This window comes from Zingiber officinale, chromosome 5A (assembly GCF_018446385.1).
Source record: "Zingiber officinale cultivar Zhangliang chromosome 5A, Zo_v1.1, whole genome shotgun sequence".
Lineage (NCBI taxonomy): Eukaryota > Viridiplantae > Streptophyta > Magnoliopsida > Zingiberales > Zingiberaceae > Zingiber > Zingiber officinale.
The window spans coordinates 72,770,548-72,798,288 of record NC_055994.1 but is presented as its reverse complement, the minus strand read 5'-3'; the positions used below and the strand labels follow the sequence as shown (position 1 = coordinate 72,798,288).

Genomic DNA, 27,741 nt, shown 5'->3' with positions numbered 1-27,741 from the left:
AGAATCATTTTGGCAGGGTGTCATTTTAATTTTTCTCTATATGTTTGCCACATGTAGTTTAGTTTACATGGATATCTCAAACGATAATTAAATTTAGAGTAATTATTTAAATAATATTTTTTTAAAAAAATCTGTTAAATGTTTCATTAATATCAAACAAAATGTATGGGCATTAAATAGTAATTTTAAAAGGTAAAATAAATTTTGAACCTTAAGAGAAAAGATATTTTGGTAATAAATGAAAATATTAAAGACATTTTAATATCAATTATACTTTCAAGTGTACGATATTAACTACTAAATTTTAGAGATTTCTTGTTTCCCTAAATTAGTGCATGGGTAGTAGAAAAATGAGCCAACACATAGTGCTTTATTAATTAATTGAAATTTAAAGGCTTCTCATCGTTTTTTTTTCAGAAATTTTTGGCGCATCTCTTTAATTTGAGAAACTCTTTTCGTTTTTTCTTTTAATTCTTTTTTTGAAAAACTCTCATCATTTTAACATCACTTGATGCAGGATTCTTCATACAATAATTAGTGTTTCACTGAATAAAAATACAATAAAATATAATAATAAAAATGATCGATCTCATCCCATAAAAACCTTTCATTGACCATCCTGATAAATCATAAAGTGCTCATAGAAACTTATCCAAACGGTCAACATTTTAAATTTATCATCCTACCGAAAAGTACAATTTTAATTTGCACCATAGAGTTCCAGCATGACATGGATAAATTAAATTTATTGGAGCAAAAAGATGATTGCCCATCTCAGTGTCAGATCTCACGGTAAGATACAGACAAATAAATCATGAAAAAATATTTTACCTTAATACAATGGACTTTTTGGGGAGACGATAGAACACCAGATTGATCGAGTCAAATTGATAGGTGGACCAAAAATGAGAAATTGCAAAAATGAACCAAACATATGAGTTACAGGAACTAAGTGGAAACTGAGGTTACTAGACAAACTGATCCAATTGATCAATCCATGACTTGTGTGACATGTTTGAATGAAGTAAAAAGATGATCTGCTCATCTGAATGTACTTCATCGTTGGACTCCTAGTGAAATGAAGGAAGATAAATAACATATTGAATGATCTCCTACATGGGAGGACAAGGACGATTAACCCTCAGAAAAATAAATCAATCAACCCTTATCCAATAAAGTAAGTCATGATGGAGCTAGTAGAGTAACCTCAAAAGGGACAAATCAGACGAGAGAACTACAAGTCACCCAAGTAAATTGGACAAGTCAACCATTCCATATAAACAAAATGAGCCTAGTGGACTAAGCAAGCAGATGAACCAGTTATCTATCGAGCACATAGGATGGATCAAAGGCACCAAACAGTGTAAAAGAAAAGAAAAGAAATATCACATGATCAAAAAGGGTCTAAGGGGATAGATATAATTAATTGGGCTGAATATATTGAGAGGGCACAAACCAAACTTAACGAGTTCCTATTAATACTATTTCATCAATAGTGCTAAACAAGAAAATAAATAAAACAAATAACCACATATCATTCCATTCCATTTCCTCCTACCAGATAACTTTCTTCTTCGTTGTTCAACTTATGAGACAGACATCAATTTGACACAACATTGCTAGCTCCACCCTAGCAAAAAACTGAGTTGCCACATTTCATGTATATAAAGCCTTGTACAGATCCATCACCGGCCCCAAAATTAAAATGACCACATTTAAATCTGTTTTACAGAATGACACAGTTGCTAACCATAAAAAGATGAAAACACAGTGAATTCCACAACAAATCAGCTACATGAAATGTCATTGAATGCTTGTATCGTATATAAGGTCTGATATTTACATACTTAGCTGATATGTCTCTCTACCGTAATCTATCATGAGGTTTATTTCAATATGCTAGACGTGTAAGAATAGTCATAACGCATGGCAAGCCATAGAGGCTGGTCCATCAACAGCGCAAGTTTGATTTCTTCCTGCTTGCCTCCTGCGGCTCAATATGAAAGCTTTGTGAAAGAATAGAAACCCAACAGGCATGTTAAGCCCACCAACTTTATACATGACAACGGAATCCTCCTCTTTTAAATGCTCTAGCTCAACTCATCTGCTATACAACCATAAAACTGCAAAACTGAGTAAAAGGATCCAGCTGCAAAAATAGTGGTAAAGCACAGACATCTAATTTACAAGTTCTCGATCAACTTAGAACAGTTTAGTAGTAGAGGTAAGCTGTGGTACTACTGGTGTTCGAAAGTCCCATAATAAGTTTTAGGATATTCCATATACCTTGTTTCAAATTCAAACTCTTCATCTTTAATCTCTCTGTTTATCTTATCTTACAAGTTTAAATGTGTGGACAAAAAATGATTGCTAAAGCCAAACAGGAGGGGGAAACACTCCGGTTCGGCAACACAGACTTCTCGTGAAGAAAGATGAATGGATGGCGCCTTTAGTCTGTGCAAGGTGAGTAGAATAAATATGAATTTACCCAATAGAGATTGCTTATGTGGCAGCTAGTATGTAGAAGAAACAAAATTAAACTAGCATTTTCGTTGTGTTAAATTTGGAGAGTATGGGTGTTAATCTAGAGCTTTTAACTATTAGACAAACTCAGTATTGGCATCATCCTGTCTTGAAGCCATTCCAGATGACATTGTGCAAACATCCAAGAGATGATATATTTATAAATTCCAATAAATGCACTAGTGCTAGAGCCATCCAAGACTATAACAATATTTCTCAAATAAACAAACATAAAAAAACTAGTTCATTACTTGATATTCAAACACTTTATTCAATATCAGGAAAAGAAAAGGTTTGGCATCATACCAGAATTATCTTCATTATCATTTTGAGTGGTAAAGAATGGAGTTAAGTAATTTTTATCCAATGCGGTGAAGGATGTAGTGCTGCAGTGGTAAAACAGAAAGCTTATAAAGTGTCATATTAAAGCACAAGGAGATTGGGACTTCAAATCTGGAAGAACCTCTTATGGAACTCCTTGAGTTTCATCTTTATTTTACTCCCAGATGATGTTCCTTCTTGGTAAGTTGGAGCAATGTAGCCATTATTACTGTCAAAGTTCTGAAACAACATAACATATATATATAAAACTCGATGGATCTCAAAAATTGTTTTTAAAAGACTATAAAAAGTAACGAGAAATATATCACCAAAAAAGGTAACAAGAAATGTGTGCCAGTTAATAGTACCTCTGAGAAATTGACTTCCAGTGTATCATTTTGACCATCCCCTACTACTTCTAGAGCTTCAAGCATGGTACCAGTTGAGCCACCAATCAATATTACCTGCATGAAAGTAATTTTGTAGTGCAAAAGATTATGTACACAGTATCTCAAGTTATTAATCCTTTTTTTTTTTTAAGTTATTAATCATTCTTTTGTGCTTGATATTTTGAACATGTAGATGCAACAAATAATTGAGATTTTAAACACAGCATCTCAAATTATTAATCATTCTTTTTAAGCTTGATAGCTACTACTGAATAGTTTGTATCGGAAGAGAATAAGATAGTAACAATTAAGTAATTAAATAAAAATCAACACCAAAACAAACACATATATACAATCAACTAAGATAGATTAATGAAATTATAGCAATATGCCAATGTAGACTAGTTTCCATGGCCCATTTTTTAATTTTGGAGCTTAGGTTCCATTACCAATACATGCTGATTATCCATTAAAGGTTTAAATTATTTACAATGCTGTTTTCTTGATAATCTTATGCTGACAAGAAATAGTTGGAACTCACAGTTTGTTTGTTGTTTTCTTGATAAATTTATATACATTCTACATGTGAAGAAAAAGCTCCAAAATGATGGATATCATAATGCAAAGGAAATGAAGATTGACAAATATAGCGTTCCCTGTTTACTAGGTATCACTGCAAACATGATTAGCATGAGAACCTACAGTCAGTACAATTATTGCAGTTGTAGCAGTAAGAATTGTTTTTCCATGAGCCTCGGGGAGATCATGTACTGACTGCAAAGCAAGGGCAAAAGCCATAGCTCCTCGAAGACCTGTTTGTGTGTAAAAGAAAAGGTAAAATGAATACCGGAGAGTAGAATTAGAGAAATTAAATAGCCAATTTACTCACCACTATACCAAAGTGCCTTCTGATGCTTAGGAGGTATTTTGCGATTTGTCGGTCGAACCATGTTAACTAAATTAGCACAAGTAAAAACATTTGCAGCCCTACAAAATAAATCAACATGGATAATAAGTTGTCACATGACTAACACCTAAAAACCTTTGAAAATTTTTTTAACTTGGAATTCCTAAAAGTTTGGATTGGTAAATATAGCTTACAAGAATATACAGAAAAATAATCAAAGTTGTTATTCAACTAAAGCACACAATTAATGTCTAGTTGTTAATCAAAGTTCCCTGTGTCATGGGATACCACAAAACATTAGAAATAACAGAAACCATATCATTAGGCCCAAAGGCACATTCATGTAGAAAATATAACATCGTAACCGTAATCTTTGGTCAAAGCACTATATATTTCTAAGTAATGACAGTAGATCCCAGAGGAGGAACCTTTGTGTTGGTTAATAACTCCAAATCACAAGCACAACTTAATCTTTCAATTTGGTTAAATAAAAAAAATGAATTGTACACAATCCTGAAAGACTTGATTCATTCAAAACCAGAAAGACTAGGAATAAGTGCCAAGGTTTCGATTCCAGATCCGAACGATACAATTTTGGTATCGTACTGTGTCGATACGGTTCGATTTTTTTTATTTATATATTATAATTATTAAATAAACATATTCATTGTGTATAATTTAAAAATAAGTTGCATATTAAGTTTATACAAGTTCTCAATTATTGAACAACTTAATATTCTTAGAAAAAATATTTAAATATAGTTTTCTTTAAAGAAAATTGATCAATCAATAATTCGAATTAAAATTGATACATCATAATATGTTACCTTACTAGTACCCAAAGGAGTAACGTAAATTAGATGGGAGCATTGGTTCTTGCAACATTCTGCTTAGATCAACTCCATAATTCTCCAACGCCCAGATTAAATAATCATCCCTTTGACATGCAATATTAATACTGATTTCTCCACATGCACCACTGAAATTGGAATGGGTATGGGGATAGGATAAACATACGTCCTCGAGCTCTAGTATGATGGATTACCATATGATGCATCAGAGTTATAATAAAAAGGCTGAGAGTATGATGAAGTTCGATCAGAATCAATCTCAGCTAAATTCTCCCACATATCTTGATAATTATGAGCTTTTTTTTGCTTGTCAGCCTTATATGGGCATTGATGTTGAATAGTTCTAACTCCATGATCATAATCTTGAGTTGCATGTGTATAATCTTTCTCACATGTCCATGGCTTCGGTGTTGTAGTAGGGGGAACATAATTTTTACAATCACAAGATGTATCACCACTATCATCACTTCCATGAGTACCTACACTACTATCAACATCACTATCCTCATTTCAAACTTCTCATCGGACTACAGTGTCAAAAGGTGATGATGTTTCATTACGTTCTTGCTCATCAAGTGCATCAAGTGGATTTTCACTAATTCTCAATTGACCCTTTGCCATAAAAGCAAGAGGTTTGTGTAAGTACCCCGTGTATTTGATCATTGTGTGAACACAAGATGTCGAAAAGAAAATGTAGAGAGCGAGAAGGATGGCACGGGAAGAGAGTCGACGAGCTCGATGCATCCAAGGGACGAGGAGCTACGGAAGAGTACACGGTAGATGAGGATGTGTGCGGCGTATTCAAGGGACAAGAAGCCGGGGAGGAAGCATGTTTGAGGAGAAGGTCGGAGTTGGGTTCGAGTGAGCTCAACTCAGGACGACCTGAGCATCACCTAAGCTAGCGGAGGAAAGAATGATCAAGTTCTATTGTTGACCATTCAGGCGCCTGGATCATTTATAGGCGCCTGGACTCCAAGTGCCTCTATTGGATTGAGGCACTTGGACTCCAAAAATTCAGCCATTTCCGAGTGGATAACAACGACGACTGAACTCAAGGCACCTCAAAGGGATACAGGCACCTTGAAGGGATACAGGCGCTTGTATCCTTTCCAAGCGCCTCCAGGTTAGCGAAAACAAATTGTTAGTGTGGATAAACTCAGTATGCTAGAGGCGCCTGGATTCGATAGAGGCGCTTGCAAGTGGCTGTTTCTAGAATTGTATCCTTTCCAGGCGCTTCCTTACCATGTTTTTTGTAAGAGGTTGTTTCCAAAATTCGAACCCGTGACATTTTGGTCACAAAGCAACAACTTTACCATTATACCAAGGCTCCCCTTGAACAACCTAAAATAATTAAACATATATAATTATTAATAACAATATCAAAAAATATTTATTATTAAAAAATACCTACCTACCAAATGAATATATTTTCTCATTTGGTTGTCTCATCTTGTGATTATATCAATGTAATGTTAATACTTAGTTAGTTATTATAAACGTCTCTTAATTTCCTCTTCTTCTTTTTTGCTTCATAAATTGGGCGGAAAACATTGTCAATTTATGGCTTCTTGTCCATATTGGCTCTATGTAGAACAACGTACAAGGGTTCTATTGCTATAAGAATATTTACAATATAGTCTCAAATTCTAACAAAGATAATAATTTTTTACACCTTACCTTCAATTGTGTTAGAATATCGAGAGGCTTTCCAATCCTCAGCAGAGAACATGACATTCAATCCATCTTTTTTTATTTTAACTAGAGAAGTGAGTGACAAACCTAGTCGCTTAGGATCGCAGAATCTCCTTATCAATAAATTTCTTCATTAATCCATAAACTCAATGATGATTATACAGGAATTTTGTTAAAAATTGGCCATTTTTTAACTACCTTATTCACTATATTGAGTTTACCAATATATGTGATCATCAAATCGATACAGTGTGTTGCGTATGGTGTCCAAAATAATGTTTAAAACTTTTGCTCCAATAACTCTCCAGGCCTCTTAAAGTTGACACCATTATCTATACTTGAACTATATTATCCATCAAACGATATATGTACGGTGCATCATGATTGTATGTAGTTGCATTAATAGATTTATGAAATATCATCTTCTATTGCAATATAGTAGAAAGTTGATAATGTTCATCCGTGTAGCTCCTGTCTGACCATCACACATCAACATAACCCCATATAAGCTCCATTAATTCTTGCATGATAAGATCCAAGTTTTGATCTCCTCCACTTATTCATCTAAATATGAATCGGTAATTTCATATGCAGTCGGAGGTTGAATACCAGAACTAGATTTTTGGATGTTGGACATCATGCTACAGTAGTATGCATTGTTTGCTGTATTAAGGAGAATATAATTAAAATAAAAAAATTTAGCAATACTTTGACATTGATTTCTTTTCCTCTTTTGTATATGCATCATCAATCCTAGTATGTTTGCTAGCTAGGTCTGGGAATGTCAATAGATCAATATCAACAATATCAACTGCATGTCTTCGTCCCATAGATGGAAAAAAAGACCAATACCACCTTGTGTTGAAGTAATATGAACACTTGCACTCCTTTCCAATAGTTGAGCCACTTCTATATCGCATATTTTGCTCATATTCATATTGAGTTAGAAAGACACTAAGAGCTGCTAAAAAATCTGTCATTTGGAACTTCGCCACAACCTTCAAATTCATCAAAGATTAGTTCTTTAGAGTTTCGGCTATCAACAAGTTCACGTTGTCGTTTATACTCTAATATTTTTTGTTATCAAGTTCCTCTTTCATTACATGACGAAATTCTTGATAAACTTTTGAACTATTAGAAACATTCGGATATCCACCAGCAAGATGTTGTTTTAGGCATATGACCCCACCGCCACATCCAATCATATCGCAATGCAAACTTTGTCAATGAAATCGATTCTCTAATCTACGTGTGTCTCTAAGATGGATAGGGATGGCAACGGGTCCAAGTTGGGGTGGTTTGGCCAAACCCGGAACCGACCCCCCTCCCTTTGGACTCGCCCCGTCCCACCTCGTGAACCCAGCGGGGCGGGTCCGATTTAGACCTGCTAGACCCGCCATATTTAAAATATATTTATTTCAATATTAAAATATTATAAAATAAAATTTTAATTAAAATATTAATTATTAAATATAAGAAAATTTATAATTATATTAATAAACTATATATTTATTTATATATATATATATATATGGATCCGGGGCAAGTCCGGTTAAACCCAAGACCCGCCCCGGACCCGCCTTAGGCCCGTTTAGGCAGGTCTAAACCCGCCCCTCCGGGGCGGGTTTATTACGGGGCCGGATTTGAACCCACCCATTGCCATCCCTAAAGATAGATCATAAGATTATTATTTTGGTGTCATTACTTATGTATTATAAAAAATTAAGAATAATACACATTTCGAGGTAATGGTCATTATATTATAACGCCAAGAATATCTTTATTAAACTTACAAATTAAGTATATAAAGGGCAACTTCTTGAAAGCAATCTTTTATAACACATTTTTATAAAGTAAACTTGAAATAATCTTCTAAGAATATAAATTCAACTTTCTCAATTTAGAATGATCAAACGTGCACAAGATTATAAGTGTTTTATTAGGAATCATAAACTTGAAAGCATACCTTTATCAAAATTTCTAAAATAAAGGACAGATAATATTACCTATGCATATTAAGTAGAGACATTCTAAGACAAAAATATATGTTTCATATACTTAGAAAGCAAGAATCCTAAAAGTAAAAAGCTAAATATGTTAATATTCATTGATCCAAAATATTAAATTTATTCTAAGACAAAAAAAAATATTACCTATAATCACTATATAAATTAACACAAAAATGCTACTTTATATATAATAATTAAATAAATTAACAATTTATTCATTTAATTAATTTAAATAATATATATTAAAAATAGTAAATAAAATCAGAATATTAATTAAACAGTTAAATAGTAAAAAATACAAAATAATCAAAATATAAATATGATTTATTAGAATTTTTAAATAAAATTTAAAATGGTGATTTTTTTCAGAATATCAATTAATAAAATTAAGTATAAATTAATTATAAATATATTTTATTAGAATAAGTTAATTAAGATTTATAAAAGTCTCATTTAAATATCACATTTAAGTTGGGAATTGATTGAATTAAATAAATCGACATGCCTAATTTTTTATCGTCCTCATTAAACCAGGAACCACGGGCATTGCATGCCTCTGACGATGCCGAAAGAGTCGCAGGACTCTTTTGGCAGCGTCGGAGGTGCCCCGTGACGTCTCCGGGACACTGCTTTTGCGAAGAGTGGTCAGAGGCATCCGAGATGCCTCTGGGACACCTTGGGCTTTTGCGAAGAGTGGTTGAAGGAGCTCCAGGATGCCTTGGTCCCGCAACGCTTTCGGTGGTGCTGCCACCTCGCCATCACCGCTATTGATCTCTCATCAGTTGCCTTCATCGCTACCTCCCCTAATTTATATAGCATTTTTTTTAATTAATCGACAGAAAGAATTGATTTGATTCCTTGTGTCGCGATTCTTTCTGTCACATGCTCAATTTAATGCACGTCGCACACTCAATTCCTTCTGTCACGTATGCGTGACGCATGCGATAACGCACACGAAATTATCGTGGATGCTGTGCCAATGCCGCTCCCATGTCAAAATGGTAAAAACCATCCGTTTGAGGAGGCACAGAATAATATTCCAATCCCTGGAATAGAGTAGTATTCCAATCCCAGGTATGGAACGATATTCCAATTCCGTGTCGCCTGAAACGGATGATTTTCACCATTCTGACACGAAAGCGACACCGGCACAACACGCACAACAATTTCGCATGCGTCATCGCATGCGTCACACATGCACAACAGAAGGAATAGCGACAGGAAGAAATTGTGATAGATGCATGATAGAAGGAATCACGACAGAAGGAATTGAATCAATTCCTTCTTCAACTAATTAATAAAAAAACACTATATAAAGTAGGGGAGGCAGTAGCGAAGGTGACCAGCGAGAGATCATAGCGGGGGCGAGGCAGCAACGAGGTCGCAACAAGGGCAGCGACCACTCTTCAAACAGATATGATTTTCAATTTGAACATAGTTGTTAAAAGCAAGCAGAGGCATCCCAGACAATGTTGTCAAAATCGCGAGTCGGAACGTAGAATAGCACGATTCTACGCGTTTTTGGTAGCCTTCCGCGTTGCGTGCCCAGGTGGAAGCAGAATCGGGTGGAATCGTGCAGAATCACGTGGAAGCGTAGCGGAAATCGTAGACTCGTAAGAGTCCAGCGATTCTACGCGAAATGTCCGCTGGTTTTCCAAGACCGGAAGGTCGATCGCAGCGATCGATCAAACACGGGTCCAAGAAACCCTAACTTTCCTAAGTCGCGTCGCGAGCCATCGTCGCCGCAACTGCTGTGCTTCGTTCTTCTTCAGCAACCATCGTCTCCTTCACGTACGCGTCTGTCTCCTCCTCCCTGCGTCCGGTGTGTGTCGACCGGCACTGTGACTGACTTCGATTAAAGGTACGCCACCATCCGCCTCTGTCCCTTCTCCATCTATCTCAGCTGTGGGTCTCTGTTCTTTACTTCTTTGGCCGTCTCTGTCCCGTCTGCATCTCTGAAGGCTGTTGGCCACGTCTGTGGTTCGCGAGCTGCTGTTGCAGAGTTGCAGTGTCGTTGGTGAAGCTGAAGCTGCGTGGTGGTGTTCTTGTTCTTCTTTAATTTCACGAAAATGAGTAGAGAAGCTAGTGTTGGTGGGTCTGGTGAAGCAAGCTCCAATAGTGGTGCAGCCACTCCAAGCGTAGCTTCCACAACTAGTGGAACTTCATATTCCAAAAGATTGGCAGTGAATGCTCTTGGAAATAGATCTGATCCAGGTTGGAAACATGGAATTGCAGTTGATGAAAATCCAAAGAAAGTGCAATGCAAATACTATCAAAAGGTGATAAATGGAGGGATTTATAGACTCAAGCATCATTTGGCAGGAACACAAAAGGATGTTGGAGCATGCAAGGCTGTTAGTGATGATGTAAGGAAGGAAATGTGGAAAATTGTATCCTCATTGCAAGAAAATTTAATAAAGAGGGCAAAGGAGATTGAAGGAAGATCAAGTGATTCAAGTCCTCTTGGCCAATATGAAGATGAGGAGGTGGAGGGTGCAAAAAGACAAAGGCGAGAAATTGCAAAGAATCCTGCTGATCTATTCAAGAAAAGGGGTGTGAGTAGTCAAACTACCATCAATGGCATTTTCAAGAAGAATTTGAGGGAGGAAGCTTGCCAAGGGATTGCCTCTTTTTTCTACAATAATGCTATACCTTTTCATGTGGCAAAAAGTGATGAATTCAAGAAGATGCTAGACTTGGTTGCAAGACATGGTATTGGCTTTAAGCCTCCATCCTACCATGAGATTAGAGTCAAGTATTTGAAACAACAAGTTGATTGCACCAAAGAAGTTATAGAGCAGCACAAAGCATTTTGGAAGAAAATGGGATGCACAATTATGACTGATGGGTGGACAGATAAGAGGAGGAGGACTATATTAAACTTCTTGGTTAATAGTCCTATGGGAACCATTTTTTTGAAGTCAATTGATGCATCTGATATATCTAAAACAGCTGACAAGATTTTCAAGTTGATGGATGAAATTGTTGAAGAAGTTGGTGAAGAGAATGTAGTGCAAATTGTCACAGACAATGCAGCAAACTACAAAGCAGCCGGGGAGATGTTGATGGGGAAGAGAAAGAGGCTATATTGGACGCCTTGTGCAGCTCATTGCATCGATTTAATGTTGGAGGATTTTGAAAAAAAGATACCAATACATAAAGAGACAATTGCACGAGGTAAAAAGATCACAACTTACATCTATTCAAGGACTGCGCTTATTTCTCTATTGCATCATTTTACCAAAGAAAAGGATTTGATTAGACCAGCCACTACCCGTTTTGCCACATCTTACTTGACTTTGGGTTGCTTGAATGACAATAAGGGAGCATTGATTAGAATGTTTACATCCAAAGAATGGAAATCTAGTCAATTTGCAAAGACTAAAGATGGAAAGGTTATTGAAAATGTGGTAATGGATAAGGACTTCTGGAAAAGCATTATTACATGCTTGAGGAGTGCTTATCCTTTGATCAAAGTCCTTCGTTTGGTAGACTCAGATGAGAAGCCTGCCATGGGGTTCATTTATGAGGAAATGGACAGGGCCAAAGAAAAGATACAAGCTGCCTTTAATGGTATTAAGAAAAGGTAACTTAATTTATTACTAATTATTAAATACTCGTATAAATTTATAATTTCTTGGAAACTAATTCAAATTTTTTCTCACTCTTTAGTTACTTGCCTCTATGGGAAATTATAGATGCAAGATGGGATAATCAACTACATCGGCCTTTGCATGCTGCGGGCTATTACCTTAACCCTCAATTTCATTACAGTCCTAATTTTAAAGCTGACTTTGAAGTGAAAAGAGGAATATATGATTGTCTACAAAGGATGGTTGAAAGTATGGAAGAAGTAAAGAAGATTGATGCTCAACTGGAAGACTTCAAATATCGAAAGAAATTCTTTGGTAGTGCAGTAGCCACTTGTGGAATTGAAACCAAAACTCCAGCACAATGGTGGGAATCATATGGTTATGAACATCCTGAGTTGCAAAAGTTTGCTATTCGTGTTTTGAGCTTGACATGCAGCTCATCTGGCTGTGAGAGGAATTGGAGTGCATTTGAGATGGTATTGCATTTCATTCTTGAATGAAATTACCTAGTTGTATGTGATTATATGAGTATGTGTTAATTGATTTTGTTATTATTTAGGTCCACACTAAGAGAAGAAATCGTTTGAAGGCAAAAACGATGAATGACGTAGTCTTTGTGATGGCTAATTCAAAATTAGCCAAGAAGAAGGAATTGAGGAAAGTCAATGACTATAGCATTGATGACCTAGCTTCTGATGATGATTGGATTGTGGATGATAGTGAAAATTTAGATTTGGATGCTTCAAATGAAGATTTGGTTCCAGTTGAAGAAGGACCTAGTAGTGGAGCACCTCATGATGATTTGGAGCTGCCTAGTTATGATGATGATGAAGTTGAAGAAGGTGGAGATGCCATGGAGGATGCTGGAGATGAAGAACACATGGAGGATGATTATGAATTCATGAATTTATGAAGCTTAGAACTTGACTATTATTTTTCATGTTGTAGACTTATATGTTATCTAAAATTTGTGACTTATGACTTATTTTATGTGTGGATTGTATAAGACCTTATAAATGTTTAGTTTAATCAAATGTTTAATGTGTTTTTGAGGTTATTAATCTTATCTATGTTATTTTCTATGAGTATATATATGTTTATATATAATTTTACATTTTGGTAGAAACTTACGATTCGTGTTACGATACTACGAGTTTACGATTCTACAACTCCCTTCCGTTTCAACGTAGAATCTCGATTTTGACAACCTTGATCCCAGAGGCATACCGAAGGCATTGCAAGGCGCCTTCGGCGTAGCTAGAAATGACGCGGGACCAAGGAATCCTAGAAGCGTTTCTAACCACTCTTCGCAAAAGCACAAGGTGTCCCAAAGGTGTCTCAGACGCCTCCAACCACTCTTCGCAAAAGCACAATGTCCCAAAGGCATCGTGGGACGCCTCCGACACTGCCAAAAACGTCCCGTTACACCTACTGTTGACGTGCGCAATGCAGCGGTTCTTGGTTTAACGGGGATGATAAAAAATAAGGTCTATCAATTTAATTAATTCAACCAATTCCCGACTTAAATGTAATATTTCGGAGAGACTTGTATAAATCTTAATTAAATTATCCTAATAAAATATATAAAAAATATTTAAATTAAAATTTTTTAAATAAATTTTATTAATAGATATTTTGAATTTTTTTTACTATTTTAAATTTTTTTTTTTTTTTTAAATCTAATAAATCATATTTATATTCTGATATTTTTTATTTTTTTATTTTTTATTTTACTATTTAATTGATAATCTGATATTTTTTCTATTTTAAATATATATTATTTAAATTAATAATTAATTAAATGAATAAATAGTTAATTTATATAATTATTATATATAAAATAGCATCTCTTTATGTTAATTTATATACTAATGATAGATAATATTTTCTTTGTCATAGAATCAATTTGAGAGTTGGATGTATGAATATTATCATATTTAGCTTTTCACTTTTAGGATGCTTGCTTCCTAAGCATATTAAATATATATTTCTGTTTTAGAATGTCTCTACCTGATCTCTTTAGGAAATATTACTTCCTTTATTTCAAAAGTTTTGATAAAGGTATGCTGTCAAGTTTATAATTCCTAATAAAACACTTATAATCTTGTGCACTTCTAATCATTCTAAACTGAGAAAGTTGAATTTATATTCTTAGGAGATTGTTTCAAGTTTACTTTATAAAAATGTATTATATAAGATTGCTCTAGGAAGTTGTTCTTTATATTTAATTTGTAAGTTTACAATGATAAAGATATCCTAGACGTTACAAAATGATGACCATTACCTTAGAAATGTGTATTATTCTTTATTTTTTTATAATACATAGATAATAACACCAAAATAATAAACTTATGATCCAACTTGGAGACATGAATGTTGATTAGAGAATTAATTCCATTGACAATGTTTGCATTGCAATATGATTGGATGCAGTGGTGAGGTCACACACCTAAAATATCTTACCGGTGGATATCCGAATGTTTCTAATTGTCCAAAAGTTTCTTAAAAAGTTCATCGTGCAATAAAAGAGAAACTTGTTGGCAAAAAAGCATTAAAGTATAAACAACAACGACAACGTGAACTTATTTATAGCCGAAGGTCTAAAAAACTAATCTATGATGAATTTGAAGGTCGTGGCGAAGTTCTAAATGATGAAGATTTTTTAGCAACTCTCAGCATCTCTCGAACTCAATATGAATATGAACAAAATATGTGACATAGAAGTAACTCTGGTGCTAATGGAAGTGGTTCAACTACTGCAACAACAACATTAGAAAGGAATGCAAGTGTTTGTATTACTTTAACACAATATGGTATTGGTCGTTTTTTCCTTCTATGGGACGAAAACATGCAATTGATAATGCTAAGATTGATCCACTGCATTCTAGACCAAGTTAGCAAACACACTAGGATTGATGATACATATATAAAAGAAAAAAAAGAAATCAATGTCAAAGTATTGCTAAATTTTTTCATTTTAATTGCATTCCCCCTAATGCAGCAAACAACACATACTACTATAGCATGATATCCAACATTCAAAAATCTGGTCCTCGTATTCAACCTCCAACTATATATGCAATTGACGGTTCATATTTAGATGAACAAGTGGAGGAAATCAAGACTTGGATCCTATCATGCAAAAAGCAATGGAGCTTATATGGGATTATGTTGATGTGTGATGACAGGACAGGCCTAAATGGATGAACATTATCAACTTTTTACTATGCTGCAATAGAAAGGTGATATTTCATAAATTTAGTGATACAACTACAGACTATCATGATGCACCTACATATATCGTTTGATGGATAATGTGGTTCAAGAGATATGTGCAGAACATATAGTGCAGATAATTACTGATAATGGTGCCAACTTTAAGAGGGTTGGAGAGTTATTGGAGTAAAATTATCAAACATTATTTTTAACACCATGGGTAGCACACTATTGATTTGATGACAACACATATCGATAAACTTGACATAGTGAAAAAGGTCAATTTTAAATAAAAAATCCTCTATAATCATCATTGGGTTCATGAATTAATGAGGAAATTTACTGATCGAGAAATTCTCCGACCAGAAGCGACTAGTTTTGCCACTCACTTTCTCATGCTAAAATCATTGAATCAGAAAAAATGTGGATTGAAGGTCACATTCTCTTATTAGGTTTGGGAAGTCTCTCGATATTCTAACACGACCGAAAATAAGGAGGTGAAAAAAATAATTATATCTATTAGATTTTGAGACTATATCGCAGATATTCTTATAATAGTAGAACCCTTTACATTGTTCTACATAAAGTCAATATGTACAAGAAGCCATAAATGGACAACGTTTACCGCATAATTCATGAAGTAAAATAGGAAATTAAGAAATGTCTACAATCATCAACTAAGTATCAACATTACATTGATATAATCACTATAAGATGAGACAACCAAATGGGAAAATATATTCATTTAGCAAGTACATATTTTTTAATGGTAAAGACTTTTTTATATTGTTATTAATAATTATATATGTTTAATTATTTTAGGTTATTATCTCAATCCAACATATCAATACCGTTATAATCTTAGTACAAATGATGATTTATTAGTGGTCTTCAGAAATGTAATATCAAAACTATAAATAAATAGAGAATCAATTGTTGAAACTATTAATGAAAGCCGATTATTTCGAGAGACATGGTTCTTTAAGTGATCCTATTACAATGTCATGTAGATATAAAATGCAAATATAGTAAAAATTATTATTAATTATTATCAACAAATATAAATACTATTTTAATTTTGTTCTTATTTATCTTACAGTTCAGTGGTAGTTACAATATAGAGCATTAGCTCCAAATTTGAAAAAGATTACTGTATAAATTCTCACACACAACGTCTTCAAATGGTTGTGAAAGAAATTAATCAACTTTCTCCCTCATTCATACAAAAGTATGAAATCGTCTTCTTATTGTCGCTTGGAGAAGATGATCTACGTTCATTATAATATGTGTCTTCCACTAAGAGCAATAACAGAAGAAAAGGAAAAAACAAGAGTCTGGTGATGTAAACTCATTTGATATTGAATTTGTCCAAATTGAGATTGATCCAATGAGGGATTGATGGAGCATTGTTGAGGCTAAGAATCCATTATTTGATGAAGTAGGAGACCCACCATGACTATCTTAATCTCTTACTCAACAAATTGAAAAAATACAAGCTAGAGGAGATATCGGTGAGGAAGAAGATGATGAAGCTTTTGACAAGAACTTCGATTTTCTGGATGTAAAATACGACACCCAAATACTAATTAAATAATAAGTGTTATGGGAGAAATAACCTTATTGGATGTTTCAGGAATTTTTTAAAAAAATTCAGGATTTAAATGAAGTCTATATGACTCATTTAAAGAGAATGAGCCGATTGGGATAGGAGAAAGCATGTTTAGAATATCTATTTAGTTAACTTGGTTAATTGAGGAGTTAACTTAGGGTTTAATTAATTAAACCTAAGTTAGAATTAGAAAAGCTATTTTTTTATAATTATTCCTTCTCTCACCGTCGCATACTCCCGATTCTCCTCTTCATCGTGCCCTAGCCGCTTCTCTCCCTCTCTCGCTCTCGTGTCTGCGATCATGTCGGTCGCCCTCTTCATTGTCGCCCGATGCTATCGCGTGGTCACCGCCGCTGTGTCATCGCATCCAACACCAACGCCTCCAATCGAAGCTGCTAACATCGCGGCCACTTCGTTTCCAAGCTCGACGTTGGCCGACCATCACCGATCAACTCGAAGCCACGACATCGCCTCCCTTCTTTCATGTGACACCGATCGTCGGAATTTCTCTTGATCTCGCTAGTGCTGGAACCGCTTCACACGATCGACGCATCACCCTCCTCTGCCTGGGCCTGGCACCACAACAATCATCGTCAATCCATCACCCCTCCTCATCATCGGATCTTAGACCAGGGAGGTCCAACGTCGTCTCCTTCCACCGGAGCGTTGTCTATCCTTCTCGGAGCCTTGCCCTAGCTTGGGTCAGCACCGCCTTGTCCTTTTCCTCTCTATCGCCGCCCAATCAATTGGTGGCCGGAAGATCTGGTCATAGAGGGGAGTCTACTGACACTGAACTGAGGTAAGACATGCCACGAATTTGAATGATTAAGACTTAATTTCCATTCTCTGAGTTGGAATGTTGGGATTGTTTGTTGCCGGTTTTGTAGCTCCAATTGACACTGTTCGTCGGCGAACCACCTCCAGCCACCCACCACAGAACCGATCAAACACCAATCTGGGCAATCTTGAATCAATAAGTTTAAGGGATCAACCAAGGAAGGGTGGGCAGTAGTGGAAGATGTCCATCTTCCGGCGGTGAAACCCGCCCGGTTGTGAGTCATCATTAGCCACCACAGATTTGGTGAGTAAGTGGAATGTTTTGGTTAATTCAATTAGGGTTTCCTAACCTTAATTAGGATTAGGTTTGGTTAATCGTATTATGGTAGATTGGTATGATTTATATTCTATGTTGCAGAGTTTTGATTCGATGTGAAGCGGACTCGTGGACTTGAAGAATGTTCAGCACAACTTGCATTTAAGGCAGGTATTTCTTCCTTGGCCTCTTTAGTTCTTTGAACTTAGTGCATGGTTGCTTTTATTTGATGGATTAGGTTGCTTTACCTTAAATCTATCCGTATTATTATCCTGCTTGATACTTATTCTTGACCTATACAGTCTTAAGCTTTGAATATCTATACTATGTTGTGTATTCACATGTAGAGTATATATGATAGGATACGTCTTGTTGATTGAGTTAACATGCTGATTATGCAAATGATGTTATGTATACACATGTTTGGTATGTGCCATAAGAGTTATCAGATTGACCGCGCATTTATATATTGTATGTGTACACATGTCCAGTGTTTGCTATTGGTGGAACCATGATGATTGTATCTATGTTGTGTGTATATGTGTCTGATGTGTACTCTTGGAGGATCATGTCGATAATACATATGTTAGTGATTGTATGTGTTTGGTGTGATATTGGAGGTATCATGATTATACATATGTGGTTGTGTGCATATGTATCTGGTATGACTATTGGAGGTTTCATGTTGATTGTATCTATGTTGTATATACATGTATCTGATGTGTACTATTGGAGGATCATGTTAATAATATCTATGTTAGTGATTGTATGTTGATTATACCTACGTTGTAGATAGCCTACGTATATGGTGTGTACGTGTCTAGTGATGCTACTTACTGTGTTTGATATTTAGTAGACACTTGTTGGATCTACCTTTACTTGTAGATATAGGTGTTTGATGGATCATATACTGGTGGTATTTATGATGAATTGAGGTGTTACATTGATGATGATTGTGTCGATATCGTGTCGGTATCATGATTATTTATATCATGTGTATCATTGCATCATATGCACACTGACGACCATTGCTCTCTTGTGGTATGAGCTAGTTGACAGTCATATATACATATACATATACATGTTGACGACCATTGCTCCCATATGGTATGGGTTGGTCCTGCGACCATTGCTCCCTTTCGATATGAGCTAGTTGTCAGTCATATTAGCTGTCATTCGACCACTGTGGGAGAGTGGTAGTTTGGAGTGGAGCTAGTCCTGTCGTGCCACCAGCCACTCAGCGGTTGGAGTGATATCCGGTGTTGTGAGCAGTCAGGGACCCTGATGCTATGTAGTTAGATAACTACTTAGCGAACTGTTCGCCTCGGTTGCTCTATAGTGACTGGAGGGTAGTACAGTTGTCACGGACCTAAGCCTCTCGATCATATAGGGATCGTGGTGTCTTGAGAGGTGGCGGGGGTGACCATGGAGCATGCACGTGCATTTTTGCATATAATGCGCGGTGCATCTGTGGAGATATATCTACATACATGTCTAGTAGATACTAGCTACATGTGATTGTGATATGTTGCACTTGTTTGAGCAATGATTGTTGTATATGCTTGCCATGTTGCATACATGTCATTTATTATACATGTATATGTTGTCGGTTATATTGCTCAGGTGTTGTGAGCAGATCTGTTGCTGATGCATGGTGAGTTTACTGATCTTTTTACCGTATGTGTCAATTCCAGATTGAGTATGCGCATTTATTATGTCATTTTCGATCATGACCTTATGTGTTAGATCCAGATTGTGTATGCATGTTTATTATGCTATGAGTGATCATGATCTTATGTGTTAGATCCAGATTGGGTATATGTATTCATTATGTCAGTTATGTTTAGATGCATTGATTATGTCAGTATGACCATGTTCTTATTTCTCTATTGAGACTGTATACTTTGATCTCTATGTTTTATATAAACCATGCACTATCTTGTCTATTACCCGTTGAGTTACCCATACTCACCACCGCATTTCTATGTTGTCTTTTTCTTCAGGTAGCAGGTAGTGATTATGAAGTCGCTTGGAATATCCTGTCTGCCAATCCCACATCACATCAGAATACGACCTATATTTCACTCTTGTTTTTCTTAAATATTTTCTTTATGGTATTGGCATTGTATTGGTGTTTAGCCATGTTTCTTTACAGTTTTTAGTATTTTGTTGTGTTTAAGCCGTGCCAGCATGCATCGTATCATTTTGGTTTGTTTGGGCTTTCCTTTTGTTTTTCCGCTGTGTTTTTAGTACAGTCGTGTGGCCTGTTTATTATATAACTGTGTGGTTGTGATCATTTTGTTCCAGCCAAGTGGGCTATGTATATAACTATGTGGTTGTGTATGTTCTAGCCGTGTAGGCTGATGAATATAGCTTGTGAGTAGCTTGTGGTTGTATTCATGATTCATATTGTCACAGTTACATGGGAGATGTTGTCTGTTTGTCGGGCAGGGACTCCTCTGGGGGTGTGACACTGGATCTCAGTCTAAATGTTCTCAAACATCCCAACCCTTAACCCAACCAAAGTCCATAGATATTGGCAAAAGCAAGGGCAAAGTTTATGCAACTTTTACTACAAAAAAAAAAAAGAAAAAGACAAACCTCCTACTTTTATGAGAAGGGGTCAATTAAGAATTAGTGAAAATATATCGATGCAATTGATAAACAAGAATGTAATGAAACATCATCACCTTCTAACATTGTAGTTCGACAAGAAGTTCAAAACGAGGATAGTGATGTTGATAGTAGTGCAAGTATTTATGGAAGTGATGACAGTAGTGATGCATCTGGTGGTTGTAAAAATTATGAGTCATGGACATGTGAGAAAAATTACACACGTGCAACTCAAGATTATGATCATGGAGCTAGAACTATTCAATATTAACGTTGATATAAGGGTGATAAATAAAAGAAAGCTTATAATTATCAAAATATGTGTAAGAGTTTAGCTGAGATTGATTCTAATCGAACTTCATCATACTATTAGTCTTCTTATTATAACTCAGATGCATCATATGGTGATCTATCATACCAGAGTTCAGGACGTATGTCTATCTTTATCCTATGCCTGTACCCATTCCAATTTCAATGGTGTCGGTTCAAATCCAACTTTCAGTGGTGAATCGAGACACGCTGATGGACATGTGGAGAAATCAATATCAATATTGCATGTTATGGGATGATTATTTAATCTGGGCGTTGGAGTACTTCCATTTAATTCACGATACTCCTTTTGGTATTAGTAAGATAACATATTATGATGTATCAATTTTAATTCAAGTTATTAATAGATCAATTTTTTTAAAAAAAATTATATTTAATTATTTTTTCTAACAATATTAAGTTGTTAAATAATTAAGAACTTCTATAAAATCAACATACAACTTATTTTTAAATTATACACAATAAACACATTTATCTAATAATTACTATATATAAATGAAAAAATACCGAAACTATATCGGCACGACATGATACTATACCGAAACCGTATCGTTCGGATTTGGACCGAAACTACAGTGCTGCTATCCACCTTAATTTCAGGGAAATTTATTCTAAAAAGTGGAGATTTGAAACTAAAGGAGGTAGGGCAATACCTTGCAACACCTATGAAGATCTAGTCCACCAATGAAGATCATAGTTAAGGAAGCGATAGTTACACTTTCAAATGTAATAAGAGATATTCTGCTTAATCAAGTGACAAGGATACAATTGAAAAGAAAATAAACCCCAAGTGTGACCAGCTATGTTCCTCCATTGTAATGTCAAAACCCATGTAAATAAACCTGTATAACACGGTAGAGAAGGTAGGATTAGTAAAGGAGCAGAAAATAGATAAAGGGCATGAATGATATCTTCCTACACAAATGTTTCCGCTAGCGATGAGATCAAGTGGAAAAATGAAGCAGCAAAACGTTGAGAGTTCTCTGACAAATTAGAGAATGTATAATGCTTCATTACCTGTAAGAAATACATATGCAAATACTTAGAACAAATAGTCATAGTATAGTTATTGAAAAAAGAGAAAATACGTATAATTCCAATAAATAGAATTGACACAATACCAGATAGACCTAATTCTTCTACTAGCATGTAACTGCAAATAAGTCATGACTCACTTATTTCTTCTTTCTTTGTAAAAGAAAATTAATCCAGAAAATGAGATCACTTACGAGAAATAAGGGAAAATGACAAAGAGACACCACTCCAAATTCTGAAGGCTGAAAGAAAAGTATGTCAATTATTTAAATGGGAAAAAGATACCAAGCAAAAGGCAGATGAATTGTAAAAATCATTACTTTTCAATATCCAATCCAGCATATTTGAAGAGGTATTCAGCAGTTAAGACTTTTCCAATGTGCATAATTTTTCAACCCCCCAACAAAGACATACATCATGAACTGAGATTTAAATAATAAAAAAAGTGCTACAACCCAATTTAGGCAAGGCATGTTTTCAACGTAGCAGATCTGCATACATTCAGCATTGAATGATTGCTTAAATGCTCAAAAGAAGAGATGTTTAGGACAACAGGTGAAAATGATATACTTCTATGTTTCACTCTCCACCTTATGATGTGGCAATGCTCCAAAGAAGTGCTGAGGCACGAAAAATATAATAATTGCTATTTTGGGGCTTTATGATTGCTGGATGAATTGATTATCCTTTATACACAGTTGTTTAAAAATGACATATAAAATATCAGAACACATTCAGCAAACAAAATTGTAGTTTGCTATGATGCTTCCATTCATTTTGAAGCATATATGAATAGGTGTTTGAAACTATTAAAACAGCACAGGTCATATTTTCATAGTTATCAAATTGATACCTTATTCAATTATGATCATACATCCATGCAAAGATTTATCATGTTATGTAATAGTCCCATAGGGACATTTTCTGATCTTTCTTTAGCATAAATTGCATCATGAAAGTGGCAACTCAAAATAAACACTGAAAATAAAAGAAGCTTGAATGTCCAACCATCTTCACCAGATGACCAGATACACAACTTTCATGCATGGAGGGATTGGAATAACTGGCACAAGTTAAAGCAGTTACCCTAGGTTTGATCTGGATTGAAGGGCTGAAAAAAATACTCTAACGGGGCATAAACTATAAACACAATTGGAAAATTAAAAAGAAATGTTAGTCCATTCTTTCAGGATAAAGTAACAGATTTAGGAAGCAGTGTTTCATGCAGAAGAAAGTTAAGGAGAAACCAACCTTTTCCACAGGATACACAATGGTCTGGGTAGTACATGCAGTCTATAGGATAATGTAATGGCTGTCTTCCTCTAAATTAGAATATGTTCCAAATTATTGACGCAACTTCTTAATACTTATATTACCAAATCTGACAGGAGTATGACTATCTAAATTATATACATTCTTAGGAATGAGAAGTCTGTTGAAAGTTTTTTAGAATTTGCAAATGTACCCGCTCTATGCAAAACAATAAAGAGGATGAATAGAATAATGAAGTGGAAGTAATGAGGATGGAATAACATATGAGATTTTGATAAAGGATATCAGAGAAGAAATGAATCCAACGCCAACACCTGTGCAAAAGCAAACACGAATTAGATATGCTTAAAAATAAGAAACTGAGGTACCTTAATATAAAGCCATTAACAAAGTTAGGCATGGTATAAAATGATCATTGCAAATTTATTATTAGCAAGATTCCGCTCACATAGAACATTACATGAAAAAAGAGTGCATTAGAGAAACAAATTTTTAATAAGTTTTGGGTTACTGATTCAGTAACTCAGAGAACAATTGAGATTCAACCAGATTAAAGATTATCTTTAAAAATAGATGTGATTCTAACCTGCAGACATTGAGCCAACAAATGTCTCGAGAAAGCTCAGGACAAGCACAAGAAGGCTTTGTCCTGAGGAAGCATGACTTTGAACTGATGACATGGTCCTAGAGTAAATAGATTCCATCAAACAGTGAAAAGATACAAGTGCGACACAATAAGGGAAATGCATCCTCAAGCCCATGAGCAAACCTGTACAAGGAGATAGCGATCTGCATTTCCAACAAAATAAAAATAAAATCACTGGGTGCAAAAATTCCTAGCAGTTTTTAACATACTAAAAATGGAACATACTGCATCATTTAAAACTGACTCTCCAAACACCAAGGCATATAGATTCACGTCAATACCAAGTTCCTACACAAAAAAGGAGAAGACATGAAACCATCAGAAATAGAGTAAATCAAAGATTAAACAAACGATGAATATAGCAGACTAACAAATTTCCATCTATGCAATCTATCTAATCTCATCTGAGAACAGTTAGTAGTTGCACATAATTATTGGATTTATTTATTAATCAATCATCTACTTCAGTAATAAACTTTAAGTTTGACAGTGGTAAAATAGAGAACCCACAATCTTTAAAACAAATTATTAATATATGTTATTTAAAAGTTTCAGAGCCAGATTATTTAGGTGAGAAAGAGATAAGAGCCACCACGATTGTTTCTTTGTATAGCAAGCATGAACAAGTAGTGAAAGCCAGAAAGAAGAGACATAACAAGGTTGTATGCTTGTACTTTTTGTTTTTGGTTAGTAACAGTTTTCTGTTTTCAATTTGATGCATCCTTATTTTCTGTTTTTCAATTTTGACCAGGTTTAATAGGCAGATTGTACCACAATCTTGACCCACTAGTACATGGTCAATATGTGTCATTCCAGCTTCCAGACAAAACTCTTCCAGACACGAGAACCCACACCCATGGTTTCAAACTAAGAAGCCGGGAGAATCACAATAGCAGATTTACATGGAATGCAAAAGAGCATTGGTAAGTTAAGAAATAGACTACTAGTAAGCTACAGAAGTTTAATCTTCATCCTATCTTCTTGAAGTTATGAATGGGAAGAAATAGTAGGTGCCATAAGAGATGCTCATTGGAAAGTATCATATTTTCAATGTCTTCTGGTTGACAACATTTAACTTGAAGTAGATAGTTAATCTAAAAAAGCATGTTCAAGATACCTGGAAAATAGATAGGACTGTTACAGGATCAGTCGCTGATATAAGAGCACCAAACATCAGACACTCAACTAATGGTAATTTGTACATCAGAAATGTTAACCCACCAAGATAGCTGCAAATTAAAATAACACCTATAAAATTATATTAGAGTAGAGTTCTTTAACTTTAGTAAATCAGACACTGGGCTCCAAATGTTCTTACACTAAAAAGCCTGTGACAACTGCAGCAATAAATGTCCCTAAGATAGCAAATGTAACAATGGCTCCAAAGTTTGAAAAAAATGGTTTCTGTAAAGATCAAACATAAGAATACATTGGATTCAACATTAGCGGAAGCACATTCTTACAATATTGATATAGCCTTAGAAGCTTACCGGTGCTAAACTGAACCCTGATTGAGTAGGTTAGAGTTAAGAAAAACAAAAAACAATTCAATTTAGAACATTAGGATGATGCAATTGCTTTGTAATCTCAAAAACTATAGAAAACAATTAATCTATAATATGCACAAGTTGGATATAATATAATTGGTGGCAACAAGAAAAGGAAGAAAAATTCCTCATGGAAATTAAACCACCTCCTGTAAAGAGACCAAAAATATCATCATTATAACAAATAAAATATGCTTGTTAGGGACAAACAGAAGCAAAAGAACACAAACCTGCTACTGGCTTCGGTATCTGAAATGTTAGCAAGTATACCAACAAGTAGACCTGCAATTACAAAGTAAAAAGTACTTCATTGTGCTACTTACATTTACTTCAAAAGGCACATCTGTTCATGAAGTTATAATTACCATAATAACTTTACATCAAATTTCCGTTTGATTAAATTATGAATATTGTACTATGTCCTGTAACTAATTAGAGCATGTTAGTAAAAGAACATGTTAATGTACTTTTAGCAATGATCAACCATAAAAAAAAAAAAAAGGGCAACCCGGTGCACGAAGCTCCCGCCATGCGGGGTCCCGGGGAAGGATCCATTGTACGCAGCCTTACCCTGCTTTTTGCAAAAGGCTATTTTCAGGATTCAAACCCATGACCTTTTGGTGACATGGCAACAACTTTACCGTTGCATCAAGGCTCCCCTTCTAGCAATGATCAACCATCTTGATAGAAAATTCAAATATGCCTTAGATTATGTTAAATGGTTATTGCTTCCCTGGAAGTAACATGTTTGTCCAGTCTACTTGCTTGCTTAATAGGATACATTAAAAAACACCATTCCAGAGATTCATTATTTTTGTTTTCAGTGATTCGACTATTTTTAAAAAAAAATGTAAAATTGAGAGAAATATTGGAAACTATGAAATTTGCATAAAATTTAATAGGAGTTGTATTGGGAAGCAATGCCAGCAAGTATACAAGTATGCGACAAGGGACCAGAAACAAACAACTATGCTGAGCACGTCTATGGAACTAATTTCATGAAACTTATATACATGTATTAGTTAGAAACTTAAGTGAGTTCTATGGGAATTAGAAAGTGTAGTACGGTTGACTGGTATAATATGTCCACAAAATATGGCCAATGCTTTTAGATCTACATTTATTAGCATGTAATTCTTGGTAGGTGCAGAAGATAACCCAAGGAATAGTGTTTCATACATTCACCACTGAAGTAACACTATAGAAGATGTTATTGTCCAGGAACAAACCCCTTTTTCCTGCCATTAGATGAAGCTCCTTCCCAGATTATGAATGTGCCATGATTTCATAAATTTCTTTCAATTAGTTATTTTAAGCAACCTAGCCACACGATTGAAAGATAAATAGGTATTTAGGACAGCTTTTCCATCCAACAGAACCACTAGCTTTGGCATTTCGTTCTATGATAACTGATAATATAATCATGAGTGATGGAAGTATTATATCTACAATGCTAACCTTAAAAAAAAATTGGGTTAATAAGCCCAGTTTAAGCATGAAAATTTTCCTGATAGTTCATTATGTGATCCATAGTCTAAAAGATAGGGTTTTTTTTTTTTTGAATTTTAGGTAAACGGCATAACGGAATTCCCACTATTCAAGGCAACCCCAGTGGACTCCAGATGGTACTTGCTCTCGAACTACAAAATTAGGCATTTGGGCGAAGCAGCAAATGAAAGAAGCACAAGGATTGTAGAAATAGGAACGTGAAACAAAGCAGTATAAGAGGAAAGGTAAGTGTTACCGATGATGAGGGAAGCACTGGCCTCCGGAATGTAATAGAACTTGTGGCGGCGGAGCACATGGCCTACGACAAAGGAGAGCACCAGCATAGAGATCTGGAGGAGGATGCCCACCCCGGCAGCCTGCTGCTCCTTCCCTGGCGGCGAGCTGACCGCATGAGCAGTCATATTGAGCTCCAACATCGCCGGCGTCGATTCTCCGCCGATCAAACCTCGCTTCTCGAGACGATCGATTTTCTTGTTCTAGACTTTCTTCTGCGACGCCTGCGAGTACGTTCCCAAACAGGAAACAGCAGTCCGGGCTTGGTAAAGAGTGCAGACCAGCACCCATACGAGGTCTATGCGAACGCAGG

At 35.3% G+C, this 27,741-nt stretch overlaps 2 protein-coding genes across 2 annotated transcripts; one reads left to right on the top strand and one right to left on the bottom strand.

Annotated features, from left to right (window-relative positions):
• Positions 1–1,679: 1,679 nt before the first annotated feature.
• LOC121980586 (sodium/hydrogen exchanger 6-like) lies at positions 1,680–27,689 on the bottom strand. The gene is made up of 22 exons (XM_042532691.1): positions 27,391–27,689; positions 25,877–25,928; positions 25,736–25,795; positions 25,590–25,614; positions 25,418–25,503; positions 25,217–25,328; positions 24,325–24,387; positions 24,223–24,242; positions 24,040–24,137; positions 23,739–23,767; positions 22,502–22,533; positions 22,376–22,423; positions 22,239–22,299; positions 22,066–22,163; positions 21,913–21,988; positions 21,800–21,819; positions 4,123–4,220; positions 3,936–4,045; positions 3,213–3,308; positions 2,987–3,084; positions 2,830–2,909; positions 1,680–2,107 (listed from the first exon to the last, which is right to left on the bottom strand). Exons 1-22 carry the CDS (start codon positions 27,569–27,571, stop codon positions 2,091–2,093), a joined length of 1,560 nt encoding a protein of 519 aa, XP_042388625.1. The 5' UTR covers positions 27,572–27,689; the 3' UTR covers positions 1,680–2,090.
• LOC121980585 lies at positions 10,272–13,292 on the top strand. The gene is made up of 3 exons (XM_042532690.1): positions 10,272–12,278; positions 12,365–12,761; positions 12,845–13,292. Exons 1-3 carry the CDS (start codon positions 10,762–10,764, stop codon positions 13,196–13,198), a joined length of 2,268 nt encoding a protein of 755 aa, XP_042388624.1. The 5' UTR covers positions 10,272–10,761; the 3' UTR covers positions 13,199–13,292.
• Positions 27,690–27,741: the final 52 nt, after the last annotated feature.

Bases quoted from the DNA above. Each gene is read 5' to 3' on its own strand.
- LOC121980585 (XM_042532690.1), top strand. From the start codon at position 10,762: ATGAGTAGAGAAGCTAGTGTTGGTGGGTCTGGTGAAGCAAGCTCCAAT. The intron at 12,279-12,364 runs GTAACTTAATTT...CTCACTCTTTAG, and splicing joins TTTAATGGTATTAAGAAAAG to TTACTTGCCTCTATGGGAAA. The intron at 12,762-12,844 runs GTATTGCATTTC...GTTATTATTTAG, and splicing joins ATTGGAGTGCATTTGAGATG to GTCCACACTAAGAGAAGAAA.
- LOC121980586 (XM_042532691.1), bottom strand. From the start codon at position 27,571: ATGTTGGAGCTCAATATGACTGCTCATGCGGTCAGCTCGCCGCCAGGG. The intron at 25,796-25,876 runs GTTTGTGTTCTT...GTCTCTTTACAG, and splicing joins GATACCGAAGCCAGTAGCAG to GAGGTGGTTTAATTTCCATG. The intron at 22,300-22,375 runs GTAAGTGATCTC...ACTTATTTGCAG, and splicing joins GTCATTTTCCCTTATTTCTC to TTACATGCTAGTAGAAGAAT.